Source organism: Dama dama, chromosome 23, assembly GCF_033118175.1.
Source record: "Dama dama isolate Ldn47 chromosome 23, ASM3311817v1, whole genome shotgun sequence".
Lineage (NCBI taxonomy): Eukaryota > Metazoa > Chordata > Mammalia > Artiodactyla > Cervidae > Dama > Dama dama.
In genome coordinates, this window is record NC_083703.1 from 32,821,304 (window position 1) to 32,846,791 (window position 25,488).

Here is a 25,488-nt window from a genome sequence, read left to right on the forward strand (position 1 = left end):
AAATACTTTTAGAACTTTAAAAGTTTTTAGAACTTTTCTAAAACATTGTTTTTGTCTGCTGTTAAAATAGGCTCTTCAGTGTGGAAAACTCTCCAGAGGTCAGTGCCTGGGTTGGATCGCACAGCTCACGATTGTATCATCTGTGAAACCTTCACCGCAATCAAGATAGTAAACACATACGTCATCCCAAAGAGCTTCCTTGTGCTCCTTTTAAATCCCTACTCTTACCCCTCCTCGGGTAGCCACCGATCAGCTTTCCATCACTTCAGATAAATTTGCATTTTCAGTAATTGTATATACATCTCTTATATGTGGACTCTAGAAAAATGGTATAGATGAACTCATTTGCAGAGCAGAAATAGAGATACAGATGTAGAGAGCAAACTTACGGATACCAAGAGGAGAAGAGGGGGTGGTGGGGTGAATTGGGAGATTGAGATGGACAGAGATACCTTATTGATACTATATATAAAATAGATAGGGATTCCCAGGTGGCGCCAGTGGTAAAGAACCCATCTGCTGATGCCGGAGACACAAGAGACGGGGGTTTGATCCCTGGGTCAGGAAGATCGTCTGGAGAAGGGCATGGCAACCCACTCCAAGTATTCTTGCCTAGAGAATCCTATGGCCAGAGGAGCCTGGCAGGCTACAGTCCATAGGGTCGCCAAGAGTCAGACGCGACTGAGGTGACTTAGCATGCATGCATGTAAAATAAACTAAGGAGAACCTACTGTATAGCACAGGGAAATCTACTCAGTGCTCTGATGTTACCTAAATGGGAAGGAAATCCAAAAAAAGAGGGGATGTATGTATGCATAGAGCTGATTCACTTTGCTGTACAGTGGAAATACAGCATTGTAAACAACCATACTCCAATAAAAATTAATTTAAAAATAAGTGAAACCATATGTTATGTACCCTTTGTGTCTGTCTCCCTTCACTCAGGATAATTATTTTGAGCAGGTCCAGCTGAACAGGCATGTGGCTGGTGCAGTCCTGTAGGATCTTGTTCTTTAAAGGCCTTGGCACTTGTTTTAATGCTCTGGTGTCACTGTTTTGAAATTCTTAATAATATGTGAGCAAGGGAATCCATATTTTCATTTTGCTCTGTGTTCCACCAATTATGTAGCTGGTTGTGAATTAGAGATTCATCCATGTGGCAGTGTGTATCAGTAATTTACTCTCTTTTATTGCTGAGAAGTAGTCTATTGCATGGATATACCACAGTTTATCTATTTACCACATAGTTTATCTACTCTTGTTTAGGTATTTGGGGTTTTTTTTCTCCCAGTTAAAAATAAAGCAACTATGAACATTTGTTGACAAGTCTTTGTACAGAGATACACTTTCCTTTTTCTTAGGTAAATACTTAGGAAGTGGGATGACTGGGTCACATGGTTGATATTTGTCTAATTTTCAAAGAAACTGCTAAAGTGTTTTCCAAAGGGGTTGTACCATTTTACGTTCCCACCAGCACAGTGGAGGAGTTTCGGTGGGTCTACATCCCGGCCAACACTTGGCATGGCTAGAAATTTTACATATTCTGATTCATTCTGCCCCAAAACTTTGAGCCACCTTCATAACTGTAGTTATCTCTTTTGGAAATCTGTAGCTTATTTTAACATGCATGAAAGCCTCTGAAAAGTCTTTGAATGGTAAATGCTGGGGAGGAGCAGATTTCTTGGGGATGTCTTTATTTTCAAACATCCTTCATGATACATCAGATGCAAACTAAGTCAACTGAATCACCATAAACCCCGACCAGCTGATGAGTGTTGCTAATCCAGTTGCCCAGTCATTAGCAGTTATTTAGGTTAAAGAAAATATATAATCTTTATAATAAGAAAGGAGTCAAAGTGGAAGTTAGGAATTGAGTGACAATAAGAAATTACATTCTTTAATAGAAATAGAGCTATTCAAGTAAACTATTTCTGTCTTGAGCTTTAGAATTTTTTGCTATTGAAGGAATTTGCCTTTTCTTTTTATCTAATTTATAGGTATAGAGTAGGCCATAATATGGGAATTCCCTGGCGGTCCAGTGTTAGGACTTGTCATTTTCACTGCTATGGGCCCAGGTTCCATCTGTGATCAGAGAACTAAGATCCTGCAAGCTGTGAGGCCTATATATATTTATGTTTTAAAGAGAATTGGCCATAATAATATTCCCTTATTATCCTCTTAATACCTGTGGCATCTGTAGTGATGTCACTTCTCTCATTCCTGAAACTGGAAATTTGTATATTTTCTCCATTTCCCTTGTCAATCTGACTAATTGTTATATCAATTTTATTTATCTCCTCAAAAAATGAACTTTAAGTGTGATTTCTGCTATTGTTTCTCTGTTTCCTTTTTCATTGCTTTCCTCCCTGATGTTTAATACTTTCTTTCTTCTGCTTCCTTTGGGTTTCATTTGCAGTTTTTTCTAGATCCTTAAAATGAAATCAAGATCATTGATTTGAGAACTTTCCTCTTTTCCAGCATATAAGCTATATGCTGTGCTGTGCTTAGTCACTCAGTTGCATCTGACTCTTTGTGACCCCATGGACTGTGGCCCACCAGGCTCCTCTGTCCATGGGCATTCTCCAAACAAGAATACTGGAGAGGGTTGCCATGCCCTCCTCCAGGGGATCTTCCCAACCCAGGGATTGAACCCAGGTCTCCCACATTGCAGGTGGATTCTTTACCATCTGAGTCACCAGGGAAGCCCAAGAAGACTGGAGTGGGTAGCCTATCTCTTTTCCGGGGGGCATCTTCCCAACTCAGGAATCGAACCAGGGTATCCTGTATTGCAGGTGGATTCTTTACCAGCTGAGCTACCAGGGAAGCCCATATATGCTATATTATATTATAAATATCCCTCTAAATACTGTTATAATTGCTTCTCGTAAATTTTGTTATTTTATATTTTCAGTATCAGCCCTTTCTCAATACTTCCTATTTTTCATTTTTATTTCTCCTCTAACCAATGGGTTATTTAGAAGTGTTACTTAGTTTCAAAATATTTGGGGACTTTTAAGTATCCTTCTGTAATTTATTTTTAACTTAATTCATTTGTGCTCAGAGAACATACTCTTTGCCAACAAAGGTCCGACTAGTCAAGGCTATGGTTTTTCCAGTAGTCATGAATGGATGGGAGAGTTGAACTATAAAGAAAGCTGAGCACTGAAGAATTGATGCTTTTGAACTGTGGTATGGAGAAGACTCTTGAGAGTCCCTTGGACAGCAAGGAGATCCAACCAGTCCATCCTAAAGGAAATCAGTCCTGAATATTCTTTGGAAGGACTGATGCTGAAGCTGTAACTCCAATACTTGGGCCACCTGATGCAAAGAACTAACTCAATGGAAAAGACCCTGATGCTGGGAAAAATTGAAGGCAGGAGGAGAAGGGGACAACAGAGGATGAGATGGTTGGATGGCATCACTGGCTCAATGGCCATGAGTTTGAGTAGACTCTGGGAGTTGGTGATGGACAGGGAGGCCTGGCATGTTGTAGTCCATGAGGTCCCAAAGAGTTGGACACGACTGAGCCGAACTGAACTGAACTGAACATATTCTGTATGACTTGACTCCTTTTAAATGTATTAAGCTTTGTTTTATGGCATGGAATATTCTCTATCTTGGTATGTCATGCACTTGAAAAGACTATGTAATCAGCTTTCATCAGATGTAGTGTTGTATCAGTTTCATTTAAGTTCGATGATAGTACTCAAGTCTTTTACTATTGAGATGGGGAGTTGAAATTTCCAACTATAATCATTTCACCTAGTTTTCAGTTGTTTCAGGCAAAATGATAAATCCAGTCTCTGTTATTCCATCTTGGCTAAAGTCAAAGTCTGAAAAATATATTCCTTTTTCTTCTTGACTTTAGCACTAAGATTGTCATTAAACAGTAGTGTAAAAATGGGCATTCTTCTGTTGCTTCTTACTATAGAAGAATCATTCTCTTTCACCATTGAGTAAGTTGTTAGGTCTAAGTTTTTCGGAGATGACTTTTATTAGGTTGAAAAAGGTTTCTTCTATTCTTTGTTGTTTTTATCACAAAGGTTTTGAATTATATCAAATAGTAATTTTCTGTGGCTATTGAAATTTTCATATGGTTTTTCTCTTACATACTGTTAGTATGGTGAACTATGTTGATTGATCTTCAAATACTAAAGTAACTTTATAGTCTTGGGATACACTACTTGGTCATGATGTATTCTCTTCATATTCCTATAAATTTCTTTTTTAAAAGGATTGTTATATTTCTATTAATAAAGGTATTAATATAATTTATAATATTTTAAAATATATTTTAATAATAATTTTGATAATTATAACATCTGATTTTGGTGTCAGGATGCTTTTGGTCTCATACAATAATTAAGAAATTGTTCTCATCTGGTGTATTTTCTAAAAGATTTTGTAAATGTTTGATATTATTTCTTCCTTAGAAGTTTGATAGAATTAACAATTGAACTCATGGGCCTAGGAGATTTTTGTAAAGTGTAATTAAGAATTTAATTTCTGGTACTGATATATGTATATATACATATAGGCTTCTTTGGTGGCTCAGAAGGTAAAAAAATCCACCTGCAATGTGAAAGACCTGAGTTTTATCCCTGGGTTGGGAAGATCACCTGGAGAAGGGTATGGCAACCCACTCCAGTATTCTTGCCTGGAGAATCCCCATGGACAGAGGAGCTGAGTGGACTACAGTCCATGGGGTCACAAAGAATTAGACACAATTGAGTGACTAAGCACACACATTGATATATATATATATATATAATATAAATAATATAAATATGTAATATATATATATATTAATGTGTGTGATGTTTACTCCTTGGAAGACAAGTCACGACCAACCTAGACAGCATATTAAAAACCAGAGACATTACTTTGCCAACAAAGGTCTGTCTGGTCAAGGCTATGGTTTTTCCAGTAGTCACGTATGGGTGTTAGAGTTGGACTGTAAAGAAAGCTGAGAGCCGAAGAATTTATGTTTTTGAGCTGTGGTGTTGGAGAAGACTCTTGAGAGTCCCTCGGACTTCATGGAGATCCAACCAGTCCATCCTAAAGGAAATCAGTCCTGAATATTCTTTGGAAGGACTGATGCTGAAGCTGAAATTCAATACTTTGGCCACCTGATGCAAAGAACTGACTCATTGGAAAAGACCCTGATGCTGGGAAAAATTGAAGGCAGTAGGAGAAGGGGATGACAAAGGATGAGATGGTTGGATGGCATCACTGCCTCAATGGACATGAGTTTGAGTAGACTCTGGGAGTTGGTGATGGACGGGGAGGCCTGGCGTGTTGCAGTCCATGGGTTCGCAAAGAGTCAGACACTACTGAGTGACTGAACTGAACTGATGTTATCAAATTTATCAGCCTAAAGATTTTTAAAAGAATATTCCTTTATGAATGTTTTGGTTTAATATTATTTGTGTAATGTTTTAATTACAGGATCTATAGTCATGCTGCTTCTTTAATTGTTGATACTGGTAATTTTTTTCCTCTTATTAATGTTTTGATCTAGGTGAAGTGAAGTCATGAAGTTGCTCAGTCGTGTCCGACTCTTTGCAACTCCATGGACTGTAGCCCACCAGGCTCCTCCATCCATGGGAGTTTTCTAGGCAAGAGTACTGGAGTGGGTTGCCATTTCCTTGAGCGCTATCAATTTTGACTTTTAAAAAGGTTGAATTTTGGTTTTATTGATTTTGTGTTTTATTGATTTCTGGTTTTATCTTTATTATTTCCCTTTTCTACTTGAATTCTTTTTCTATCTTCTTAAGGTAGGAGCTTAGCTCATTGATGTTAGAGTTTCTTTTCTAATATCTAATGCTTAAAGTATTTCCTCTAAGCATCACTTTAATTGCATCTCACAAATGTTGATTGGTTGTTTTCACTTTCATCTAGTTCCAAATAGTCTCTGATTTTCCTCTGACTCAGATTATTTAGAACTATATTGTTTAATCTTTACATAAATTGAAATTTTCAGATAGCTTTGTTACCTTTCTAAGTTAATTGTTTTAGTCAAGAAAACAATCTACTTAATTTTATCCTTCAAATTGTTTTGAGTCCTTATACAGCCAGCATATTGTTTGTCTTTGTTTCTGTTCTTGTCTACTTGACAAGAATGTTTGTCTTGCAGTGTTTGGGTGGGGCCATCACAAATGTCAATTTGGTCCAGTTGGTTGAGAGAGTTCTTTGTCTTCTGTGTAATTAGTAATTTCCTATTGTTCTATCTTTACCTGAGAGAGGAGTATTAAAATAGATAACAAAACTCTGGATGTATCTATTTCTTCTGTCAGTTCTGTAAATCTTGCTTCCTCTTTTTACAGTTCAGTCTTTAGGTTAAACACATTTGATATTACTATGTCTTCTAGTGAATTTATGCCTTTATCTTTGTAAAATGTCGTTCATTATCCCATTTGGTAATTTTGGGGTTTTCCCTCCCTGGGCATAATCAGAAACTGACTCTAGACAGAAGGCTGTGGCAATCACAGGGCTCATTGCTTGTTTTTTTCTCCTTGGGCTCACAGACTGCTGTTTCAGGTCTGCAATCAGTTGTTTCATATATTTTGTCCAGTGTTTTACTTGGTTATGGTGAAAAGGTAAGGCCAGAGCCTGTTACTTCCCATGGCTGCTAATGGCAGTGTGCCAATTTAATCATGACATATTTTATTTACTACATTTAACAAATGTTTATGGAACACCTATTGTTGAAAGTCTGGGAACCCAGAGATAAGAGAGTCACAAGCCAATGCTATGGAAACAAGTAAAAAGTTACAATAGTGTGGCAGCTTTCAAATATGGCCCCCAAATTCTTCAATACTCTTTCCATGGAGAGGTGGGTTTTATTTCCTTTCCCCTTGAGTGTAGATGCTGCAATTGCTTGTCCAGTGGTATATGACAGAAGCACTGCTATGCCCACTTTCTAGTTGAGGTCTTGAGAAACTGGGAGTTTCCTTTTCCTGCCTCTTACAATGCTCAGTCCAACGTGCTGACACACGGGAGGTCCCCTGCAGGTGTTCCGGCCAACAGCCCCAAAGACCCAGTCAATTGCCAGTGTCAACCACCAGTTATGTAAGTGTGCAAGCTTTCAAAAGACTGTAGTCCCGGTGAATGATCCCAGCCTTGACCCCCCTCTCACTGACCTTGTATGGAAGACAGGCAAGCTATGTGCACAGAGCTCTGTTCAAGTTTTTGATTTGCAAGCAAAAGAAATTATTGTTGTCCTAGGTCAGAAACTTTGGGGTGATTTTTATGTAGTAAAAGATACTTAATATAATACCATTAAGTGCTATGATAGAAATGGTCAATAATCAATTAACTAACAAATACTTACTATGTGCCTATGACAGTTCAGAATTGGAATTTGAGTGGAGATTTAGAGAAGGTATAGAACCAGAGCAGGAAAGTAGAAAGAAATGCTTGTTTGAAGACATGGAAAATATGGGGGAATCTGGAAGACTAAAGTAGAGGGTCTGAGAAACTAGGTTTTAAAAAATGAGATTTTCAGGGACCAGTTCTATAAGGATGTAATACTAAGGAATTAGGACTTAATTATTTATTTAGTGACTGCATTCCCCATCAGCTATACTCTATAAAAGAGCTTTAATCTCTGTGTTTTCAGCATCTAGTATGGTACTTGGTACACATAAGGAGTTAATAAATATTTATTAAATGACTGAAGAACCATGTGATAACTTTAAAGGAATAACATGATCAGATTTTTGTTTTAGAAAAATCATTCCAGCAGGGGTATGGAGAAATGTAGGTGTATTTATTCAGCTGTTATAAGAAAATGTCTTAGGCTAGGGGCTTAAACAAGAGATTTTTAAAAACAGTTCTGGAGACTGGAAATCTGAGATCAGGCTACCAGCATGATCAGGTTCTGGGGAGCACTCTCTTTCTGGCTTGCAGACACAGCTGCCTTCTCACTGCGTCCTCACATGGCAGAGAGGAGAGAAAGCTCTCTGCTATCTGTTCTTATAATGGCACTAATCCGACCACAAGGGCCCCACCTTCATGTCCTCTTATAAATGTAATTGCCTATCTATCCAGAGAAGGAAATGGCAACCCACTGCAGTATTCTTGCCTAGAGAATCCTATGGACAGAGGAGCCTGGTGGGCTGTCATCTATTGGGTCGCACAGAGTCGGACACGACTGAAGAGACTTAGCATGCATGCATTGGAGAAGGAAATGGCAACACACTCCAGTATTCTTGCCTGGAGAATCCCATGGACAGAGGAGGTTTGGTGGGCTACCGTCTATGGGGTCGCACAGAGTCAGACATGACTGAAGTGATTTAGCAGCAGCAGTAGCAGCAGCAATTATCTACCAAAGGCTTGATCTCTAAATATTATCACATTGGTAGTCAGGACTTCAACATACAAATTTTGTGGGGACATGATTCAGTCCACAGCAATAGGAAAGGAGAAAAACATAGCAAGAGATAAATGTAAAAAATCATCTAAACGATGATGGGAGTGTGAACTGAAGTAGTGTTAATAAGGTTCTGTTTTTTAAACCTTAAAATTTTCCTGGAGTAACTCTATTTGCATGGAGGTGTCTTCTTCTTCTTTTTTTAGTGTATTAGAATTTTCAAAATCAAACCAAAAAAGAAAAAGGGAATAATATATCAAAATTAACCACAGAATCTAATAAACACATATTACAGAAACACTTGAATGTTTCTTTTTGTCTGATGCCCAGTCCTGTCTGACCTTTTGCGACCCCATGGGCTGTAGCCCACCAACCTCCTCTGTCCATGGGATTTTCCAGGCAAGAATACTGGAGTTATCCAGGGTATCTTCCTGACCCAGGGATCAAACCTGCATCTCCTGTGTCTACTGCATTGCAGGTGGATTTTTTACCACTGACTCACTGTGGAAGCCCCTGAATGTGTCACTACAACGTTTTAAAAACTATGGTAAAAGTAAAAGTGAAACTCATGTAGTTTCAATGTTTTAAGGGATAATCATGGAAAGGCAACTTCAAAATACAAACCACTTTCACTTTCTCTATTTGCTTTTATGTTAAATAATATTAAAAATGCTTCCATAGCCTATTAATCATCAAGTCCTCAAACAGCTAACATCATTCTTCCAGGTCAGAATACATGGATAATTCTATGAAGATTACTAAGTGTGCTATTTTACTTTAGTATTTCCAGAGCGCACATACTGAGCAAGGCTTGAACAATTTGCTCACTAGCTTACTGCTGGCAACATAGTTCTTCAGTGATGCACAAAGCACATCCAAATGCTTCTTCATAAATATCTGGCTCAGATACAGGACAATTATGATTAATGTGCACCAGACACTAACGTTTGGGAACTTGAGGTAGACAAGTTGTCACCTGATCCTGTCAGCCCAGTAATCAAAAACTGGTTTTTCAGAGAGAATTTTCCACTTCACTGATTAATACTGATGTTTTGGAAGAATTTTATACTTGTCATAAGGAAACATAAGCAAGCCTTGGTATTGGCTCCTTAAAGTGTAAAGAACTGGTGGGACTAACATACCACATTTTTTACACTATTTTTCTGCTTTTCAAAGAAACACAGGCTCATGTATTTGTAACACAGCATTAAAATATTTGTAAAATATAAACTGCCTAAGAACAAAATATCATCATAGATCTTACCATTCAGAGATAATCAAATTATTCTCATCTATGTCCTTTCAAACTGAAAATTTGGGGTACTGCATAATCCTATATGGTTTTGTAAGCAGCTTTTAAAAAGGAATATACTTAGACATCATTCTGTAAAAACACAGATCTGTATTAACACTTTTAATAGCTGGAGAATTTTTAGACTGTGTGTACTATGACCAATATGAATTAAAATGATTACTTACACTTATTTAGTGCTTACTATATGCTAGGTATTCAAGGGCTTCCTTTGTATGAATCCATTTGATCCTTAAAACCCGATTATCACTCCTGTTTCATACAGATGAGAAAACTGAGGCACCGAGAAGGAAGTTAGCTGTCTAATCCCTAATGTCCTGCATTTTTCTGGTTAACAGTGCTTTGATATTATAAGCAATGTTGCCATGAACATCTTTGTTCATGTTGTTAAAGAATGTCTTTAGGATAAATTTCAAAAAGTTGTTGGGTCCAGAGGTATTCACATTTTAAAACCTTGTGTTACACACTTTCAAATATTTCTACTGAGAGACTAATAATTTCATTTAACAATATGAGTGTATGATTCCCCACATCCCTGGTTCTTTTTCATCTTTGTCTGACAAAAACGTATCTAAACACTACTTTAATCTGCGTTTCTCACTTTTAAAAACGGAACCTCATAATGGATTTTTTCTAAGCACTCTCCGTCTATCACAATGCTAACCTTGTTGACACGTTCTAAACGTTTACATGCTACAGTCAGCAGTTACGGTAAATTTTGGTAAATTTACATAATTTCAATTTACATGCAAGATGCTCCTTAGAATTTCTACAGGATACAGAGAACAATTTTTGTTATTGTTAAGTAAGTTTATAAATAAAATTACTAAATAGTTTAAGTTATTACTAATCACTGATCAAGCTTTAGATCCATTTTTCAGCTTTCTTTTTTTGGAGGGGGGGTTGTCTATCGCAGACCTTTTTGGTCAACTGCCAATCACTGTTAACAGCCTGCGGATCACACAGCTAGTAGCTGCCAACGCCCAGCTAGAAGAGCTTTCGACAGAGCTTCCAGGCAGGCCTTCGGGGACTCGCTGGAAGGTGCCAGCGCCGCCCCAGCCTCCGCGAGGAGCCGCGCGCCTGACACTCCCCTCTTTGGGATTCGGGCCAAGCCGCCCGCTCACATGACTTTACCAGAGCAAGCTTCCTGTCACCGCGGGCAGCGACCTGAACTCATAATCCCTTTTACTTAGATAAGGAATGGAGTTTCCATCCTCCGCCCTAGGGACCACAAACTTGTGACCACCATCGCAGCACCGGGGAAAGGAGGGTTTCTCTCTAGCCAGAAGCGACCCCTTTTCTTTCTGCTCATCCTCTGATTCACGCCTGAGCTCGTTAGTCGTCTTCGGCGCGCCTGGAGGACCCCGTCCTCCGGAGGCGCAGGACCAAGGCCAAGTCAGGAAAGGCAGGCATCCCTGCCACTGTCCCGTGGGGCTAGTCAAAGGGGGTCCGGGCGGAGGGGGCTCTGAGGTTGGGCCGGTTTCTGCGGGGCAAGTTCGGGGCAGGTTCTGGACAGGCGAAGCCCAGGGCACCCAGATTCCCGACAGGCTCCGCGCCCGGGGCCTTCGCGGCTCCTCCGCTCTTGCCGCCGCCGCCGCCGCTGCTGCCGCGGTTGCTGGGGGTCGGGGAGAGCTGGGGCTGTAGCGGGCCGTGGAGAGTCCGTCTCGGCCGCCGTTTTTGCCCGAGGAGACTTCCTTCCTAGGTCGCACCCTGACTCCCGTGGTGTCGAGGGGGAGTCCCTGCGGACACCTCTGCACGCAGTGGAGATGCCTCTGTTTGCCACCAATCCCTTCGATCAGGATGTCGGTAGGTGCTTCTGCCGCCCCCCTGTCCACCCCCCGGCGGACCGCGAGCCCGCTCGGCCCGCTCCCGGCGGACGGTCTGGACCCCCGGGCCGGGCGGAGTCCTTTCTCTTTCCTGAGGCTCTTTTTGTAAGGGTTTGGAGGAGGTTGGGGGCATGTCGCATCTTCTTACAAAAAAGAGGGTGGGGGGGGGGGGTTACTGAGAGAGCCTGGGAAATAGGCCTGGAGCTGGGGCTGTGGGTTCCGAAGGAACTGCTGGAAAGGTGGCTGTCGAAGGCCGCGGAGGAACAGCTGGTGTGGCATCTGGTGCTGGGACATTGCTCCTGGGAGGACAGAATCGAGAGCTAGGGAGTCCCAGCTGGCGTAGGATGATAAGCTGTGTGATGAAGGGTTTCCCGGACACATGTCAAACGTTGGGAACTGGGATAATGTTTTAGGTTAGCTTCCTTAGAGGACTTTAAAATCTGTTTTATAACTACCAGGGAGAGGGAGGAGAGAGCTTTGGTTAAGGGTAGACTCTTAAAGATACTGGGTGAGAGATGAAGATGGAATACTTGACAACAATATAAACACGCTTGAGGACCTGATTCGCTGGGCTGCCTTCCTAGGGTAGGTCTGAGTACTTTAAGTGTAGAAGAGGACCTGGGATCTGAAAGTGCTAATTTGTTCTGAATTTGAAATACTCTTTTTTGTTTGTTTCGTGAATCACAAGTTTTAAGTACTGATCATACCAATTCAACAGGTTAGCTCTGTGTGTGTGTTTTCCTGGTCTGAGGGTAATAATGAATGACAGGAGTTTGAATTTTCCCTGAGAGAATTTTGGGGTGATTTGAATGCATTTGTATGGTGCACAGGTGTGAAATGAAAGCAAGTTAAACACCATGTCTAATTGTTATAGTCAAGAAAAATAAGGACGACCTTATGGAATTACTGTTTCTCTATTTGTATAGTTTAATTATGAAAGGTTTGAATTTGCTTTTTAATTCCCAACTTACAGCCTGCCACTGAAGCTTGATGGTTTGGGTTAAGATTAGAAAATGTTTCAGTCCTGTCCTGGCCACTGCCTAGCTCAGAAGGAAATCATGGGCAGGTTACTTAAGGTAATAACCAGGGTTCTTTGAGCCCTGGTGTCCTCATCTTTAAAGAGAGGGAAAACACATCCTGTTTGTGGTTCAATAACATGTATAGAGGATCTGCTGCAGTGCCTTTAGATAGTAGGCATCAACTCAAAGATAACTTTTTTGGGATATTTTAAATGAATGTCCTGCATCTTAGCAGTGGATGGAGCTTTGGAGTTCACTAGGGGTATTTAATAAATAAATAATTGGAAAGTAACATTTAACTTAATAAGTACTTAGCACACACTGTTTATAGGACACTGCTCAGTGACATAAGAGATAGTGATGAATAAGAGCCGTGGTCGCTGCTCTCAAGCGGTTTTATAACTTACTACATTAATTTCCAGGGCAAATTGTTAAAATAAAGCAGTTTCTTAATACCTGCTCGTTCTGTTTCCAGCACCTTAATCTAGTTTTCATGGTTGTATGTAACCGAGCTTCCACCTACATAATCATCTATATATCCCATTGCCCTTTGAACCCACATTTCCATTGGATTTTTAATGTCAAACCCTTTCCCAGTACCTGCACCACCCAATTCAGACACAGGCTCCTTCTTGCTTTTACACTTTTGCTTGTATTGTTTCTTCTACCTTTCTGCATGTCCTCATGATTAAAGGCCAGCTCAGCATCCAGCTCATACCTGAATCATATCCTGATTACTCTAACTTGGAGTTTCCATAGGTGACATTACAAACGGTTTGGACCAGGTAAATGTCTTTGTCGTGGGTATCTGTCCTCTGCAATGTAGGGTGTTCAGTAGCATCCCTGACCTCTCCCCATCCAACCCACAGCTATGATTTAAAACATCTCCAGACACAGCTAAATGTCCCCTGAGGGCACAAAGTAGTTTCCAGTTGAGAAACATTGTTCTATCCCACTGTTGTTGCCACCCTTTTCAGACCTCCTGCAATACTTTTTGTCTTTACTAAATTATTTCATATTAAAGGTAGTCATATCTTGCGTTATGCTCCTTAACTATTACTTGTTGCTACAGAGGAGATGCCTAATAAAAAGTTGTTGAATTGAGAATGTATCAGTTGAACCTGCTAGGGTAAGCTTCTTGAGTATAGGAGCATGGTTTTGCTCCAGAAAAGCTTACTTTTTTGCTTGTTTTATTTTGGCTGCTCTTGGCTGGTGACTGGCGGAGTCTTAGTTCCCTGTCAAACCTGTGCCTTTGGCAGTGGAAGCAGAATCCTAACCACTGGACCACCAGGGAAGTCCCAGAAAATTTTACCTTTTAAAAGCTAGGTTTTAGTGTTTGGATCAATTCTTTTGCATGATCCATGTATCAAAATATCATGAAAGGTTATCTAAGAAGACTTGCCAGAGACTCTCAGTAAATCATCCTCGGACAGAGTCCAATAGACTCCCATTTAAAATTTTTTTACTAGGATAGCATACAGAATATAGTATGTATAATACATTTAACTATTTCTTCTCACTTTATCCATCAGTGAGCATGTCAGTGATACACTCTCACTAACTCACTTGATATATTTATCACTTAACATTAGCATATATTTTTACCACTTCAAAATTAATTGCCGTTAGCTTTATTCATCAATAAACTGGTAAACTGAAACCATAAATCAGAAATTTACTGATTTATACCATGTAACATTTTATGTAAAGAAGTAAAACACTGAAGATAACTTTTCCTTTGAAGAAACGCCTCAATATGTTATTAGAACATATGCTCCCTGAGGACAGAGCTTTTTGTTTGGTTTGTTCACTGTATCCCCAACATGTAGACCACTGTCTGGCACTAGTAAACATTCAGTAAACATTTATTGAACACATGAATCTCATTTCAGATGTTTTATTTCTTGCTTAGTTGAACTCTTGAATTATAAAGATAACTCATTCCATCAAGCTTTTATTTCAAAGTCCCTGGTGAATTCCATTTTGCCAAATCCATCAGTCAATTCCTATTCCATTTCTTTGTTGATCTCTTAGCATTCCTGTTTTTGATGTACTTTATTCTCTTGGTTTCTAGGACACCAAACTTTTTCTAACTTTCTGCTTAGCTCTTTTTAAGTCTTTTTGGCTTTCCTCTCTCTCTCTTATTTTTTTTTTTGTGACTTCCAAATGTTCAGTCCTAGAACTTATTTTTTTATTTTTTTTTCCCCCTTTGGAGTCTTACGAGGCAATTTAGCTTAGTGTTAAGAATTCAGACTCTGAAGGTGCACTGCCTAAGCTCAATTCCCAGGTTAGCTGCTGACCAGCCATTTAACTTTGCTAAGTTGCTTAAATATACTGTGCCTTGGTTTCCTTATTGTTAGTATGGGAAATAGAGATAATAACAGTTTTTGGTTTCTTCCCCACATCTGCTCAGTCCTTCATCCTTGCCTATTTCAATAGATGGCATTGCTGATACAGTCACTCATCTCTAATGTCTGCTGCTGCTGCTGCTAAGTTGTTTCAGTCGTGTCCGACTCTGTGCTACCCCATAGATGGCAGCCCACCAGGCTCCCCTGTCCCTGGGATTCTCCAGGCAGGAACACTGGAGTGGGCTGCCATTTCCTTCTCCAATGCATGAAAGTGAAAAGTGAAAGTGAAGTCGCTCAGTCGTGTCCGCGTCTTAGCGACCCCATGGACTGCAGCCTACCAGGCTCCTCTGTCCATGGGATTTTCCAGGCAAGAGTACTGGAGTGGGGTGCCATTGCCTTCTCCACTCTAATGGCTAGGAGTCATCATTGATTCTCCTTTTCCTTCACCCTCCACATTAAGCCAATTTTCTTCTGGTTCTCCTTTAAAAATATATCTAGAATCTCATCACTTCTTTGCTCATCACTGTTATCTTACTCCAGTCATCCTTCTCTCTTTGATAGACTGGCAGGAGCTATCGGCTTCTTTGCTTCCATTCTTGCCCTTTACAATCAGTTTTCATGTACAAAAATCCGTGTTCTTTTAAAAATCTGAGATACTGTCATTTACCTGCTCAGAATCTTCCAGGACCTTCCCATGCCACTTATTGGGAAATGCAAGTTCCTAGTGTGGCTCACAGTCTGATCCTTCCTGTGTTCTGATATTATGATCTCCAGACACTTTCATTCTAAGCTTCTTGGTTCTTAGTACGCCAAGCTCATTCCTGCTGTGGTATCTACGTTGTGCTGTTTTCTTTGTCTAGGACATTCTTACCCCAAATATTTGAAGATTTTATATTCATCAGTCTTTCAAGACTGTTCAAATACCCTTTCTAAGAGAGGCTTCCCCTAATTTCTTTCTGTAAAAAATACCATCTTCACCCTGTGTCCTTGTTGCATTTTGTTTCTTCATTGTACTCAGCTACCTTCCATTGATTGATTGATTGATTGTCTTGTGTGTGGAATATAAACTCCTGGAGGATGAGAAATTTTCAGTTCTGTTGTAGTACCTTAGGGCCAATGCCTGGTACATAGGAAGCACTCAATATGTATTTATTAAATAATGAGTTGTTGATACTTTGCTCCCTCTCTGGCCTTGCCTATCTATTTGGTATTCTGTTACCACCTAAAAAAAAATCAATGTCAGAAAACTGAGCTTATCTTTCCAGATGGGTTCTTTCTTAATTATGTAGTTTATTTTATCATGTTCTAGTTATCTTGGTTTGAAACCCAAGAGACATCTTTGAAATCATGACCCTGCTTCTGCCGAATCATCGTGTCTTAGTTTTTATAATACTGCATTTGCATTCCTAGTCACACTGCTTTGGTCCAGTTCATACCCTACAATCTTGGACATGTTTTGTTAGCCCAGTCAGTATCAAACCACAATGAGTTTAATTTTCATAAATGTCAGTATCAGTCTCCTGCAGTTTAGTTTGAGGGAAAGACCTTGCTTGGGCTTTGGGTTTAAAGTCCAGGTGCAGCATCGGCTCTTAGTAAGTGGGCAGAATGTGGACTTAAAAAACACACAACATTCTCTTTACTGGAGTTGAATATTCAAATTCAGCATGTTCAGAATTACATCCAAACTTTTCTTCTTGAGTATGCTTTTCCTCTATTCTGATACCTGGTGCTTCAGTTTACGTAGTCACATATGTCAAGAACCTGGGTGTCATTCTTAAATTCTGTAATTGTCATTTTCTAGATTCTCCCAGGAAACACATGCTGTCTGCTGTGAGACAGGTACCCTGAACTTGCCCTTGAGGATTCTGGTGCGGCCGTAGCCTGTGTGCTCCTAATAACTCTTAGGTTGATTCATCGGTCCCTGCGTTCATGTCTCCCATCCTTTTTTCTCACTGCTGCCACCCAGGCACGTTTCGCTTGCTCTCTGATGAGTGGTCCAGCAGCTGTCTTATCCCTGCTTCCAGTCTGTCCCCAGTTATTTTCCAGGTGACAGAGATATTTCTAAAATGTAAATGTGATCTTATGGCTCCTCTGATTAAAATAGTTGAATGAATCTACAGCTTTCCACAGGAATTTGCACTTTTCAGCATAGCATATATGACCTAGCCCTAATCTCTTCAGCCTCTACATTTCTCCTCAAGGCATATTTCCTGGTTGGTTTTACACCATGGCTTTTTCGTTTGTGGATTCTCTGACCTGACGTACTTTTCTCTTCATTAATCCCTATTAAAGGCTCTTTTGAGGAGATGATGCACGTAAAGCAGTCACCCCAGTACCTGCAAGGGATACATTTCAGATCCTCTTATAATCAAGTTAGACAACAATTTGGAGGAGGCTACTCAGCTTCTGTCTTTCAAATTTAATTAACTATATAAAGATCGTTGGGCTAGTAAATGGCTGAACCAGAATTCAAGTGCAAGTTGTCTAACTCAATCTGTACTCATACTAAATAATTGGTAATTGTTAGCGGAATATAAGCACCCTCTGTAGGGCTTTCCAGGTGGCGCTAGTTGTGAAGAACCCACCTGCCAATGCAGGAGACAGAAGAGACGCAGGTACTATCCATAGGTTGGGAAGATCCCCTGGAGCCTTCTAGGGATGGCAGCCCACTCCAGTATTCTTGCCTGGAGAATCCCATGAACAGAAGAGCCTAGTGGGCTACAGTCCATAAGGTCTCAAAGAGTTGGACAGGAGTGAAGCAACTTAGCATGCACGAACTCAGATTCTAAGAAGTGGAATCAGTTATTGTAAAACATACTGGGGAGGAAAATGTGAAAATCCAGAATACAGATCTGTTAAGGGTCTGCTGTCCCCTGGGTTAAGAGATTTTCTACTCAATGTTTCTTCTGTTCCTGTTTTACTTCTCCTGTAGGTTATTCTTTCTTTTTTTTTTTTTTAATTTAAAAAAAATTTTTTTTTTTTTTTAAATTTTTTTTTATTAGTTGGAGGAGGTTATTCTTTCTGATGCATCTAGGTTTTCCTTTCTATCTTGGGCTCTTTCCTGAGACACTTTCATGCTTTCCTTTGACACCTGCTTCCCTGTCTGGTCTGGTTAGAAGAGCTTCAGATTGCTCTGCCAATAGGATTTCCAGTGCTCAGGATGGACAGGAATGTTAGGTAAAACATTTCTGGAAAACTGAGTCTGATAATCTCCAAAAGGGATGATTTCTTTAGGACTTGTGTTTTCCCTTGGCTGATTTGATGAACTCTTACATCTCGAGACTGATTAAATGAGTCTTTTTCCTATAGCCTGAACATGGTACACAGTCATCCTGGCAGCACCTCCCCAAATCTCTGGCAGTCATAAATTTTGAGAAAATCAGAAGTAGCTGCTTATCAGAAAAAAGTTCTTCGATCCATTGAGAAGACTACTGAAATTCAGATGAGGCTCAGTGTGTGATTTTTTCTGGGTACTGCTAGGCAAATTTCTCAGTCTCCTGTTTTTTAGTATAATGGTAAGGATAATCTGAGGATAAAATGAGATCATTATGAAGCTTTGAATTCTTTGGAAGCAAGTCTGTTATATTTGCTTGTCACTTTTCCCTTTCCTGCGAACCCTGTTTTTTGTCTTAGAAAATGAAGAGTTTTGACGTCGCTGTTTACAAATCCATGTTGAACTGCTACTGATAGTTTATATTTTTCTGATTTAAAAACTGTTTATTGTTTTACAGCCTAGAAGAACTGAGCTATCGCCCTTGATCTTGAGGCAGCATCAGTAACTAATGGGAACAGCTTTAGTGTTCTGAGATGAGTGACGTCTCTGATCTCTCCATTAAGATTGAGTTAGATACTGATCCTACTTATGCATAGGAAAATGTTTAGCATAATATCTGCTAATGACTATACCAGACACCCCTGGGTATGCCTTAATTCAGATCATCCTTAGTTATGATAATAGACAATTTGTATTTGATCAGACATAAGCTTGTCATTTCTAGTTAACTATTTACTTCTTAGTAAATTAGGTTTTAGTAAGCTTAACTATTGTATATTTTTTGCTGTTTTTTAAAAGTTTTTATTGGAGTATAGTTGATTTACAGTGTTGTGTTTCTGTACAGCAAAGTGAATCAATTATGCATATACGTATATGTATATACTCTTATTTTTAGATTCTCTTCTTATATAGGCTATTACAGAGCATATTGTATTATTTAAGAAATAAACTGATAGGTTTCGAGATTTAAGTGTATTCTTTTAAAAAAGGCACTAAGCTTTTACAAAATCTGCTTGGCTACCAGTCGGTGACAATGATGAATTAATTATTTAAGTGCACTACTAGATCAGAGGGATAGCCTGCTTTCCTTTTCTAAGATGAAGTACAGTCATCCCTCAATATCTGCAAGACTCCCGCGGACACAGAACTGCAGATGTTCAAAGTCCCTCATAAAATGACATCATGTGTTTATATAACATATGCACATCCTCCCATAGACTTTTTTTTTAACAAGTTGGAGAAGATGTTTTTACCAATGAAAATTTTTTAAAATATTCTTTACAAATACCGAACACTTACAAATTAATAAGATACTTATGTTTAGTCACTAAGTTGTGCCCAACTACTGTGACCCTATGGATTATGGCCTGCAGGCTTCTCTATCCATGGGATTCTCGAGGCAAGAATACTGTAGTCGGTTGTCATATCCTTCTCCAGGAGATCTTCATGACCTGAAATCAAACCTGGTCTCCTGCATTCCAGGCAGATATTTTACCAGCTGAGCTACAAGGGAAGCCCTAAGACACTTATGTAGATGTACAAAAAGAGAGATGGGCAGAGGCCATGAATATGTATGTTGCAGAAGAAAAATACAAGTAGTTGATATAAACAGTATATTACACTTGACTCACTAATAATTAAACATAGAGAAACTACAATAAAAGTGAAATATTTTTATTGTAAAGTTTAAGCAGTTATTTCTGAAAATTAGCATTTTTTTGGCAGTTACTTGTGATTGATATAAGTATCTGCTTACAAAAAGAAACCTGCAATCTTAAAAGAACACATTTTAAAAAATATGTATATAAAAATAAAGCATTGGACGGCTTTGCTACTTCCCTGGCACATTGGACGTGGAAACATGAGATCTTTCCTTTTCCTGCCAGTGTTTCCTCCTTTTCCAGTTATTTTGAGAGACTTGTTCAATCAGTCTTATTGAACCACACATGACCAAAGCCCTTCAGGGGTTCTGGAAGGAAAATTCAGACTGGAGGTATTCAGGAGAGTCAAGAAGAAGCACATCTTCCTCTGAGTTCATCCCAAAGGAGATGAATACTCCCATATACTTTCAGTTAGGGGTCCCCAGCCTCTAGGATCTAATGCCTGATAATCTGACGTGGAACTGATGTATTAATAATGGAAATAAAGTTCACAATACATGTATTGTGCTTAAATAACTCCCAAACCACCCCCAGCCCACCCCTGCCTTCCATGAAATTGGTCCCTGGTGCCAAAGAGGTTGGGGACCACTGCTTTAAATCATCTCTAAATTATTTGTAATACCTAATAAAATGTAAATACTATGTCAGTAGTTGTAAATACAGTGTAAGTGCTATGTAATTAGTCACCCATGCACAGCACATTCAAGTTTTGCTTTTTGGAACCGTTTGGAATTTTTTTTTTCCTGACAGTTTTGACCTATGGATGCTGAATCTGCAGACTGTCAATGTTAGACTGGAGGATCTTGTTCGGGATGACTCACTCAGTCTTCTTGGGTGTCAGATGGTTTGGGGGTTTAATGGGGCAAGGTTCTGGGACTCCTCAGAGCAGTTCCCCTTGGATTTACTTTACACGTTGGGTTTCTTTTAAGATAAATTTTTCTTAGAAATGGTTGAATAATAAAGGATTTTACTAATCTTTGTCCATGTTTTCTGGAAAGTGTTAGTCACTCAGTCGTGTCTGACTCTTTTGCAACCCCATGGGCTGTAGCCCGTCAGGCTCCTTTGTCCATGGGATTTTCCAGGCTAGAATACTGGAATGGGTTGCCTTTTTCCTTCTCCAAGGGATCTTCCCAAATCAGGGATCGAACCCAGGTCTCCTGCATTGCAGTCAGAGAATCTTTATGATCTGAGCCACCAGGGAAAAGTGAAAGTGAAAGTCGCTCAGTTGTGTCTGACTCTTTGCAACCCCACTGACTATACAGTCCATGGAATTCTCTAGGTCAGAATATTGGAGTGGGTAGCCTTCCCCTTCTCCAGGGGATCTTTCCAACCCAGAGATCGAACCCAGATCACCCAGGGAAGGGAACCTTTAAATCCTTGGAATTTCCCAAGTGGTAGGAGCATCTTTCATATTTACGGTGGGTTCCTGGGACAATACTTTGGTGTATGCTAGTAAAATCACTCAGTGTGGGGGCTGATCCCTCCAAAAAGACTAATCTTGTGATTAGATGGCTGGCACTTTGAGTCACATGGTATCAACTGGACCTCCACAAAGGAGGAGGAGGTTTGGAGATGCAGTTCCAGGAGGCAGCCCCTCATTCAGTCAATAATACCTTCTTGATGAAACCCCAATAAAACCCGTGGACACCCAGCCTCCACTGAGCTTCCTGGTTGGTGATCCACATGACGTGCCAGGAGGATAAGGAGTCCTGAGGGTGCAGAAGCTTTGCCTTTGAGATCCTCCCAGACCCAGCCCTGTGCATATCTCTTCTTTGGCTGGTTGACATTTGTATGTTTTATAGTAAAACTGTAATTATAGGTGATCATCTTCATTCTGTAAGTGGTTACAGTGAATCAGTGAACCCAAGGGGATAGTGGAAACCCCTGAATCTGTAGCCAGTTGGTCAGATTGCATGTGGCCGGGAAGCCCAGAGCTTGCTTTTTGAGTCTGAAGCGAGGGGAGACTTGAGTCCTGTACCTTCAACCTATGAAGTGTGTGCTGACTCCAGGTAGCTAGCATTAGATTTAACTTGTAGAGGGTTTCTGTATTGAAAAGTAAAATTTGAAAAAAAAAAAAACACTGAAATAGATGTTATTAAAGGTCTATGTTTCTATGGCCCTCATGGATTCATATTCCAGTTGTATTATCAGGTTTAGCATTTATGAGCATTTAGACTGAAAACATGAATGTTCAAAGAATTACCCAAAGTAGAAATTGTTATTTTTAAGGGATTTACCGTTACGGAAGCTTGAACAGGTCAATTTGACTGTTACCATCTTGGCATTCCCGCCAGTGAGAACACATTAAACAGCATTTCAACATTTGCTTTCAAAGTAACTCATTTACTTTGTTTCCAGATTTATGTTAAGTTTCTCCTTATAGTTTCTTCTTTTCCCTCTTCCAAACTATTTTTTACATGTTGGCAGCAGATTCATGTTTTCCCCCCAGAAGTCCAACTCGATCAGATTGTTTCCTTGCTCAAAATTTTCTTAGCTCTCTGGTGTTTCTTGAATTAATACAGATCCCCTCATGGTTAAAGCTCATTTAAAATAATTTAGTGAGTCTAGAGATTCGGAGAAGGCAATGGCACCCCACTCCAGTACTCTTGCCTGGAAAATCCCATGGACGGAGGAGCCCGGTAGGCTGCAGTCCATGAGATTGCTAGGAGTCGGATACGACTGAGCGGCTTCACTTTCACTTTTCACTTTCATGCATTGGAGAAGGAAATGGCAACCCACTCCAGTGTTCTTGCCTGGAGAATCCCAGGGAAGGGGGAGCCTGGTAGGCTGCCATCTATGGGGTCACACAGAGTCGGACACGACTGAAGTGACTTTGCAGCAGCAGCAGAGATTCTTTCACTTGTAGTTGCATCTTGCTTGCTTCATTTTTTTCCTGGTGGACTTTCTCAGGATTCCAATAAAGAGGCAAAAGAGAAAATACTCCAGACACAGATCTTTTCTACTGATGCAGATGATGACATAGTGCATCAGTTGAGGTGTTTTGGACTTTCTTGGTGTGTTGTTGTTACATAGTGACACGAACTTTAGGTCTTGAAAGACTTCTGTAAGTCTGCAGTAACCTTGTTTTAGGTATACAATAAACGAACAAGGGGCTTCTCTGGTGGCTTAGTGGTAAAGACCCCACTTGCCAATGCAGGAGACATGGGTTTGATCCCTGATCAGGAAGATCCCCTGGAGAAGGAAATGGGAACCCATGACCTCTTTCTCCATCCTTTTACTTTGTATGTGTGTCTTTATATTTAAAGTGAGTTGTCTGTAGTTGACATTTAATTGTACCTCATTTTTTGATCACTCTGACAATCTTTGCCTATATTTAGACCATTAACATTTAAAGTGATTATTGATATTGTTGGATAAACATCTACCATATCTGTTATAATTTTCTAGTTGTAACCCTTGTTCTTTATTTCTGTTTCTGATACTCTTCGACCTGCCTTAGGAGTTTTAATTGAATATTTTATATGATTCCATTTTCTTTTTTTAACATATTAGTTATACATATTTTTTCTACTTTCTGTGACTGCCTAAGAGTTTACAATATATATATGCATTTACAACTAGTCCAAGTTCAGTTTCAAATAACATTGTACCACTTCAGTGATAGTACAGCTCACCTTCTAGTAACAAAATATTCATGTTCCTAATTTCTCTCTCTTGTTCCTGGTGTCCTTGCTGTGTTTCATTTCATTTATGCATATGCCTGCACACACACACACATTCATGTATGCATGGCTCCTATATCCTCCCTGAAGAACTTTTGAAACATTTCTTGCAAGGCCAGTCTGGTGGCAACAGATACCCTTGATGTTTCTTTATTTGAGAAAGACTGTGTCTTTTCCTTATGGATAATTCCACAGGATATATAATCCTTGACTGGTGCTTATTTTCTCACAATACTGTTTCATTCCGTTCTCTCCCAGTTGGCATGGTTTCTGAGATGTCAGGTATAATCATTGTTTACTTCTGAATAGGTAAGATGTTTTCTTCTGGCTTCTTTTTTTTTTTTAATTAAAAAAGCTTTAAATTGGAGAATAATTGCTTTACAATGCCGTCTTAGTTTCTGCCACACAGCAACATGCGGGAATTAGCTAAAAGTATCCATGTATCCCCTCCCTCTTGAACCTCCCTTCCACCTCGCACCCCCATGTCACCCCTCTAAATCATCACGGAGCACTTATCCATGTATCTCCTCCCTCTTGAACCTCGCTTCTCCCCCCCCACCCCCGTCTCACCCCTCTAAATCATCACGGAGCGCCGCGCTGAGCCCCCTGTTACTCAGCAGCTGCCCGCTAGCTGTCTCTCTTACAAATAGATGGTCCTGTACAGACGGCAGTGCTACCCTCCCTCCCGATTTGTCCCGCCCTCTCCTTCCTCCGCTGTGTCCAATCCATTCTCTACATCTGTTGGCTTCTTTTTTCCCTTTATTTTTGATTTTCTGCTGTTTGAATATGATTTGCCAAGGTGTAGGGGGTTTGTGTCTTTATTTGACATTTATTGTACTTGCTGTTCCTGGAGCTTCCTGGATCTGTGGTTTGGTGTCTGACATTAATTTGGGGGAGATTCTGGGTCATATTTGGTTCAAATATTTCTTCTTTTTCTTTTCCTCTTCCTTCTCTAGTATTCCAGTGATTCCTTTGTCACAGCTTTTATGGTTTCCCACAGCTCTTGGATAAAATCTGTTCCAGTGTCCCCGCCACCTGCTCCGGCCCCCTCCCACGTCACTTTTTCTTTTTGCTTTTCAGTTTTGGAAATTCCTAGTGATATGTCCTTAGGTTCAGAGATTCTTGCTTCAGCTGTGTCCAGACTGATGATAAGTCCATCCAAGGATGTTCATTTATATTATATTATCGTTTGATCTCTAGTATTTCATTTTTAGAATTTCCATCTCTCTGCTTATATTGTCCGTCTGTTCTTGCATATTACCTCCTTTTTCCATTTAGAGCTCTTAGCATATTATCATATTCTTTAAAAATTCTGGTCTGATAATTGCAACATCCTTTTCATGTCGGAGTTTGGTTCTGATACTATTCTGATGCCCTTCCAGTTGTGCTCTTTGCCTTATAGTGTGGCTTGCCAGCAGCTGGATATGATGTACTAGACGAAGGGACACCCGCCTTTAGTGGTGTGATGATCAGGTGCCGACTGTCCTGTGATTTGGGCTCAGTGAGCCTCGCTCCCCTGGGGTGTGAATTCTCACATGCCTCTCAGTGTCCATCCCCTGCTCATCCCATCGGTGGGATGGGATGGCTCCAGTGGGCTGGTGTTGGATATTCCCCTTCTCCCACATGGAAGGCTGGAACAAGCTAGCTTTGGGGTCCCACAGTTGGGTTAATCTCTGGTAAAACACTAGTTGGTTAGGACTGATAAAATAATTTCTCTTGAGGGTAGGATTTTTTAGGAAGAGAATACTCTGGTGTATTTCAGAATGGTCAGTTTCTCTCCCCTTGCTGGAAAAATAGGGGAAATTTTCTGTGATGTTCACCTTGAGAACCTGGAAGAACGGTGGAATTGAAACTCACAAAAGTATGGGAAGTGTTCTAAGCCGCCTCTTCTCTGGCGTTTTAACTCAGACTTGTGCACACTTCGCCTTCAGCAGTTCGATAGTTTCAGTGTAGATTCTCCTACCCTGGTACTGGTTCCTGGTGATGTTTGT

General features: G+C 40.1%; 1 protein-coding gene across 3 annotated transcripts in view; it reads left to right on the plus strand.

Moving 5' to 3' along the window:
• The first annotated feature begins 11,266 nt into the window (after nucleotides 1-11,266).
• STAM (signal transducing adaptor molecule) overlaps nucleotides 11,267-25,488 on the plus strand; it is a 58,272-nt gene continuing 44,050 nt past the window's right edge. For all 3 annotated transcript variants that reach the window (XM_061126311.1, XM_061126310.1, XM_061126312.1), the window contains exon 1: nucleotides 11,267-11,492. In XM_061126311.1, the coding sequence (XP_060982294.1) occupies nucleotides 11,453-11,492 (40 nt within the window). In that variant the 5' untranslated portion in view covers nucleotides 11,267-11,452. The remainder of the gene's footprint in view (nucleotides 11,493-25,488) is intronic.